Genomic DNA, 7587 nt, shown 5'->3' with positions numbered 1-7587 from the left:
TCTTAGTCTCTGTAAACCACCACAATTTCATCAATGACAATTAGAAGCTCAAGATCATCTCATAAATAGTTCAAGACCCTCACAAACATTCCCCCCAACCATAACTGCATACAACTGCATACTCCTCTGACACCATCTGGCTCTTGTAAACACCGGGGCACCAAGATGAGTGAGACTGATGCCACTCAAATACACTACCTAATTTATTTATGTTTATATATTTTATTTTTCAATTCCATTCTTTTATATACATGTTTTTGGTAATTATAGTAAAGATGCTGGTGAAAAGTAATTTGTTTAACATTTCATAATGCGTGCAAAAGGAAAAATACTGATTCAAAGAAAAGTCATTCTTACAACTATTCAGCCCTGACAATTACGACAAGCAGTTAGGCAATATCATGACTTGCAAAGTTATACTTAGCATAATGTTGCAATTCAAAATATGGCACAAAATTAACAATACAGATAACAGTCCTACCGGCTAAACTTAGCCAGGTTTTGACTAATTTGGTTTAAATTGAAATTTGATTATATAAAAAGGTTTCTGAAAGTATTGAAAAAGAAACAATGTACATGAAAGAGAATTCAACAATGTTTACAAAATGCCAAAAGTTCTTACTCTGCCCCCCCATTACCATAAATAATTAATGAAGTCCCCCTTTCCCCCCACCCCCCAGACTCAAAAAGATTTACAAAGATAAATTTAGCTCAGTGAACAGAACCAAAAGATGACTGTTGTTAGACAGTACCTGGTTAAAAGCTCAAGCACTTTCATAAGAATTCATATATATTGTCTCTTGAGTAATATAAATAATCCGATAGTGTTGCTCTTTTGAGTTTTGGAGACTTCTCACTTAGGAGTTATAACCGTCCTTGTGCTTTGAATAAAACATGAGCTTTAAAGCAGAATGCTGATGGTATTCAGAATTCACCATCTTCAAAGTTCATTGTGAGAATTCTTCTCTGCAGCTTTGAACATCAGGATGGAATTGAAAATTTTGAGAGCAGGGCCCAGTTTAATGCTCATAATTTTAACAATGTCTGTTTGAGTCATAAGTAGAAATGCTTCTCCATCAATTTGCTAAAATGGGGGAAAAAAACAACAGAATGTGGATTAACAAGATGCAGTGTTGTAGAAATTATTCAAGGTTAAATTACCAGCTGTCTTCTACATAGCAATGCTAAAAAAGCACACAGAGAAGTTCATGTGTGAATGACATTTCTTGATATATGGACCTTTCTTATCCACAACGACACACCCCAAAGTGGACTGGGAACAAAGTAAACTAATTCACCTGAAAAACCAGCCCAAAGGAAAATAGAAGGTGCCCATACCTTCCTGTGATTACTCTGAATTAGTTGTAGAGTTAAGAAGAATATGGAAAAATCCAGGATGCCCAAAGTCTAGTTTTTATCATGGCAGGTTTTAAAATTAGAAGAGATAACAGGTACATGAGTGTTTGTGGACATAAAATAGTTCAGGCAAACATATCAGCTACATGCAACATTTTTTTTTTTTTTCAAAATTAGCCTTCCACCATGAAGAAAAGAAAATCAGAAAGATAACACTTATCTCTAGTGTGGCCACAGTTAGTCTTTACACACAGAAGAAAAGCATTTACTAACGGGGCAATCAAACAGTGAATGTGAGGCTGGTGTTAAGAGTCACTGACTTTAAGGCGGTTTTTCTAATACTCAGGTAGCGTAACCATGAGAAAGACCCTTCCTCTCTCTGGGCATCTTCTAAGACAAAAGTCTATGCTTCTGAAAAATAGGCTACTATTCTCTAGAAGTTCAAAGGTACAACACATCTTTTAGGTTAAAAGATAAAATACTATGAAAATGATGTCTGGCTTACTGGGCAGAGCAAAGAAACAGTCTTTCATTATGACTTTCAGCTCTTTTATCACCTTAAAAAAAAAAAGAGTTTCCCTTTCAGTTTTCCCACCTTGTACAAAAAGTAAAACACACTTTTGTTCTCTGCCTTAGAACATCAGAAACCTTGACGCAATGCACTCTGTTATGGGTTGAATGGTGTCCCTGTCACAAAAATGTGTATGTTGGATGTCATGACCCCAGTACCTCAGAATGTGACTTTTATTTGGAAATAGGGTCAATGCAAGGTAACTGGTTAAGATGAGGTCACACTGGAGTAGGGTGGGTGCCTAATCCAATTATGACTGGTGTCCTCATAAAAAGGAGAGATCTGGAGATAGAGACACACATAGAAGGAAGGCAACATAAAGACCCAAAGAGAGACCACCATCTACAAGTCACATCTACAAGTCAAGGAGAGAGGCCCAGGACAGATTCTCTCCCCACAGCCCTCGGGAGGAAGCAACCCTGCCAACCCCCTGACTTCTAGCCTTCTTCAGATTCTCAGCTTCTAGAACTATGAGACAATGCATTTCTGCTATTTAAGCCACCGGTTTGTGGTTGGCATTGTTATGGTGGCCCTAGCAAAGTAAGACAACTCTAAATTCTGCAAACGGTTCTCTAAACAAGGCGATATAATTAAATAGCTACTTCTTAAGATTTTCCTCTCTCCTTTAAAAATGAAAGACTTGTAAATATAGACTGCCTAAATGCTTCATCAGTACGAACTGGAATCATCTTACACAACTTCTTCAAGTAATAATTATGTGGAAAAAGTGTGCTAATTTCAGTAAAAAGACATCCTGCTGTTGTAAACTAGAAGGAAAGATGTTCCAGTGTTAATCTCCAAGTGTAGCACCGTTAAGCGGCAGGTATAAGAAATGTTCTGTTTTTTGGAAACATTTGGTCTGTTCTCATTTGCTTGTGCTATGACAAGCAAGGTCAGGAGGAAAGGCAGATCTATTAACACTTCGTTTAACCAAGGCAGACCTTAGTACAATGGACAGCCTTATAGAAGTCTTCTAAGTCATTAATGAAAATGTCAACTGACATTCCCAAGGAGCCCACTACAAAGGCTGATTGGTTTATTATAGCCTTGGCTCTACTGAAGGCTTGCGGCAGACACCAAGCCTCCTTCTGAAACTATGTGAGAGTATAACACAACAGGTAACTGATGAAGAAAAAACATCCAGAGAACTTAGTGGCTGGGATCTGAAGTTAAAAGTGGGACAGTAAGGACACATTTTGGTAGGTTGTTATTTATAAGGTTACATACACTAGAAAGAAAAAAAATCTTGAGGCTACTTCCAAACTCTTTATTACATACAGGTTGCTCTGACATGTGGCCATAAGAACAAGCCTTGATTGGAAGGAAGTAAACTTAATTCAAGAAAGTATATCCTAAGAACAACAGTGACCGCTGCAATGTATTACAAGGCTTACTTTTTTTTTGTTAGCTTCTGCAATGAATATACAATGCTATTATTCCAGACATTAGGTGTCTTGCTAATGGCCTAAAACAAGGGAGAGGGATTTGGAATTCAGGAGCTCTTGCCTTCCAGTTCACTGCCCTTTCCACTGTTCACTGTTTGTTCTTTTCTAATGCCTTAACTCCAAACCACAGTGACATGCTCTGTCTGAATGAGTCTTTCTCAGAGTGTAAAGGCATGAATGTATTCACTCAACAAAAATATACTGAATGTCTATTATATTCCAAACACTCTTCTTGGGCCTAGACATATAGCAGGGAATAAAACAAAACCAAGCAAGCAAAAAACTTTTTGTGGAGTTTACATTCTAGAAGTGGTAGACAGACCATAAGCCAATAAACATACTAAGTAAGCCAATTAATTAGTAAGTTAGAAAGTGACTCATGTTGGCCAGGAGCAATGGCTCATGAGTGTAATTGCAGCACTTTGGGAGGCTGAAGTCAGTGGATCACTTGAGGTCAGGAGTTCAAGACCAGTGTGGCCAACATGGTGAAACCACATCTCTACTAAAAATACAAAAATTAGCCGGGTGTGGTGGCACACACCTGCAGTCCCAGCTACTTGGGAGGCTGAGGCATGAGAATAGCTTGAACCTGGGAGGCGGAGGTTGCAGTGAGCTAAGATTGTGCCATTACACTCCAGCCTGGGCAACACAGTGAGGCTCTGTCTCAAAAAAAAAAAAAGGTGATTTGTGCTATGATTAAACAGAGCTGACTAGGAAGATGAATGGGCAGCAGGAGCAGGGATGCATGTGTGGCGACAAGAGGCAATTTCAAGTAGGAAAGTCAGGGCAGGACTAATTGGCAAGCTGGCATCTGAGCAGAAGAAGTGAGCCGCATGAACATCTGGAGGAAGAGTGTTCTGTGCAGAAGGAGGAGTGGGAGCAAGCCTGGACAATCAGAGGAAGAGCAAGGAGGCCAGCGTGTAGACTCGAGAGGGGCAGTGTAAACAAAGAGCCAGGGGGCAAGAGAGGTAATGAGGTGTCAGACTGCAGGCCCTTGTAAGGACTTCTGCTTTTACTCTGATTGAGAGATGAAGCTATTGGAAGGATCTGAACAGAGGAGTGACATGGTTTGACTTATGTTTCAGCAGGGTCACCTTGGCTGTGCTGGGAATAGACTGTAGAGGAGCAAAAACAGAAGCAGGAAAGTGAGTTTGGAGGTTACTGCACTAATCCAAGTGGGAGAGGATGGTGGCACAGACCAGGGTGGTGGTGGCAGTAGAGTGATAGGGTTTTACATGTTTCAAAGATACACCCAACAGGATTTTCAACAGATGAGATGTGGCGTGTGTAAGAGAGAAGTCAAGGATAATTTCCAACAACAGCCTATCTGAATACTTGTCCTTTGCCTTTTAAAGATGATTTGTAAGACTTCAGTTATATTTGTACTATGGTTTACTTGTAGGACTCAAAATCCAAACCCACTGACCTAGTGAGACACTTGAGAACAAGGACTAGGTTTCATTATTTTCGAGTCATCCTTCTCACAAGAGCATGACACAAAGTAACATACGCATGGTCGGAATTTAACTAATGTGCACAAGATGAATGAATGAAGGAGTAAATGAGTGAATAATACATATCGACAGAGAATATTAACTATCTCACTCCTCCAGAAAAGGATCTAGCTTTGAGGGTATTTGGTAACTGAGGAACATCTCCAAAGACAATCTGCCATGAATAAAAAAAAATTACTCAAAAAATACCATATCATTTTCAATTTAAACTTGAATCTTACTCAACCTGAATAATAGAGCAAACCTATATGGATTATCTAGATATCAACAGAATAAAAAAAACAGAAGTTATAAAAGAGATGCATTATAAATTTTCAAAAATGCTTTATTATTTTCAAAGGTAATGACTACATGACACTTTCCAAGACTGACCAACAGCTCCCGATGTGGCTCTAAGTCTGCTCAGCGATACTGAATGAATTCAGGCTGTAATCTCAGCACTTTGGGAGGCCGAAGTGGGCAGATCACCTGAGGTCAGGAGTTCGAGACCAGCCTGGCCAACACGGTGAAACCAAGTCTCTACTAAAAATACAAAAAAAATTAGCCGAGCGTGGTGGCGGGCACCTGTAATCCCAGCTACTCAGGTGGCTGAGGCAGGAGAATCGCCTCCACTGGGAGGCGGAGGTTGCAGTGAGCACTCTAGCCCGGGCGAAAAGAGCAAGACTCCATCTCGATTAAAAAAAAAAAAAAAGGAAAAAACAGAAAATGAATTGAGAGTGTCAGTGAAGACACTCAGGACTTAGGGAAAGAAAATCTGAGTAACTGCCAATTAAAGATCAAATAGAGAGAAAATAAAACATTTGCACAATAAGAACATAAATCAGAAAAAAGATGTTGGAAATCAGATCTTTGTGCATTTTAACATGCTTTCTTCTAACACATAGATTATACCTAACAGTATAACAACACTGACAACTGGTGGCTGGATTGTTAGCTGTGTCTATACTCCTGCAATGAAACGGAAAGTATGCTGTTCTTAACAGTTGAGCTTTACACATAGGAGCAAACAAGGTGTGTATGTGTGTAACTGTAGACAGCAGATGTTGGAGAAAGCCTTCTGAGATTACTCAGTCTACTTTCTGCCTTCTGGCAGGAGTAGACAGAGCCAAAATCAGAGGGGTAATTGACTGCTTTGCTTGAAGGAGATGACAGGCAAGTGGCTTATTTTTAAAGGTCTCTACTGAAAAGGGTCTCCTGCTGTACGCTTACAGAATTAAAAGTTAGAAACCAGATTCCTTTTTATTCTAGTGCTCACTGTAAGTGCTATCATTCTTAATCACCTCTTATATTGAAGTTTTGGAGAGGCAGTTAAAAACTAATAAAATAATCTTCCAAAAGTGGACTGTGACAAATATCTTATTATAAACATTATTGAGGAATGTATATGACTTAAGGGATTTTTTTAGACATAATGCTAATATTACTTATTATAAACCTCAAATGGAGTCAATCATGGTGTTGTCAGAATGACGCTGGAAAATAAAATAAAGGAAACTAATTTCACTTTATTAAAAAGATAAAATGTTGCTTATTTCTTTCTTTGGCTTTCTCTGTGCTATAAACCATATAAATGCATGCTATTAAGTTCTGTGGGTCTTCTTTTTATAAGGAGCCTAGTGTTACTGCTGTGGGGCATCATAAAATGGTACTCACAAACATTCTTATGCATCTCATCTTATACAAAGACATTTTTATACCACTGATTCATACTGCCTGTTAGTATACATCAATTTGTCAATTTCAACACACCCCATCTCTTTTTGACTCTGCCAACTCCACACATTTCACCATCCAGGGCATTTCAGTGCTTTGATCCCATTAAGTAACATATTGCAATTTAGTGGAACACTTACTTCATCTTTAAATACCTTTCCATGTTCTTCACACCCAGGTAAGCTCTGTATAAATTCTGACACCTGTCAAAAGCAATATCAAAATTCCCAGTTAAAAAACACAGTCAGAATCTAAATGCTACAGGTTCAAAACGTTTAACCCATATGCATTAGTTATTTCTCTCAGAATAATTTCTTCTCTTTCAGAAAAAAAAGACTAAACACTACCTACGCTCAATGTTCCACACCTCTTAAGCCAGTAATCCTGTATCTGGTGTCTGGCAGCAAAGAAAATAAAATATACCTCATCTGTGCTCCATTTGGAGACTTTACTGGCAGGGATTCCAGCGACAGTTGGAAGAAGTTTGCTTTGCTGCTCCCAGCGCAAGGGCAGACATGGAATTGGGGACTTAAAGGACAGAAAGACAGCTGACCGACGCTGTGCCTGCTGGACGGTGGGTTCTTCCCGGGCACCTGGTCAATGAAAACAAATGGGAAATCACTCTCTGAAAGCAGCAAGAAAGCCCCAAATGCCATGCATCTCCCAGATAATGAGACTGGGGGTGGGAGTGGTTAAAGCATTGGTTCCTTTCAGCATTATACTATTGAATAGGCTCTTCTTTGTCTTTACTGAAGGTCACTATAAAAAACAACCTGTAAATTCAACTGATATTATTTGCTACAGCACTCATTGCTAAAGACATGCTTCATTATGTTATTCAACGTTGTCTCTTTAATGCTTCAGATAAGAAATGTGCCTCAAAGTTTTAATGGGAAGGAAAGTCAGTCTTATTCTAGGAAGCTGTTTATTTGCTCCCCTTTCTGCTTTGGATTTTGTAAAGGTAACAGCCAAGGTGCATCTCACGTCT

The 7587-nt window shown here is 39.0% G+C and overlaps 1 protein-coding gene across 12 annotated transcripts in view; it reads right to left on the bottom strand.

The window, feature by feature from the left end:
* Positions 1-202: 202 nt before the first annotated feature.
* Positions 203-7587, bottom strand: part of L3MBTL3 (L3MBTL histone methyl-lysine binding protein 3) — a 123092-nt gene continuing 115707 nt past the window's right edge. For all 12 annotated transcript variants that reach the window (XM_024249141.3, XM_063724981.1, XM_024249139.3 and 9 more), the window contains 3 exons: positions 7023-7192; positions 6740-6802; positions 203-1084 (listed from right to left, as the gene is read on the bottom strand). In XM_024249141.3, coding sequence (XP_024104909.1) covers positions 941-1084; positions 6740-6802; positions 7023-7192 — 377 coding nt within the window. In that variant the 3' untranslated portion in view covers positions 203-940. The remainder of the gene's footprint in view (positions 1085-6739; positions 6803-7022; positions 7193-7587) is intronic.

The sequence above is a fragment of the Pongo abelii genome, chromosome 5 (assembly GCF_028885655.2).
Source record: "Pongo abelii isolate AG06213 chromosome 5, NHGRI_mPonAbe1-v2.0_pri, whole genome shotgun sequence".
Taxonomy (NCBI): Eukaryota; Metazoa; Chordata; class Mammalia; order Primates; family Hominidae; genus Pongo; species Pongo abelii.
This window is presented reverse-complemented; position numbering and strand designations above follow the sequence as displayed.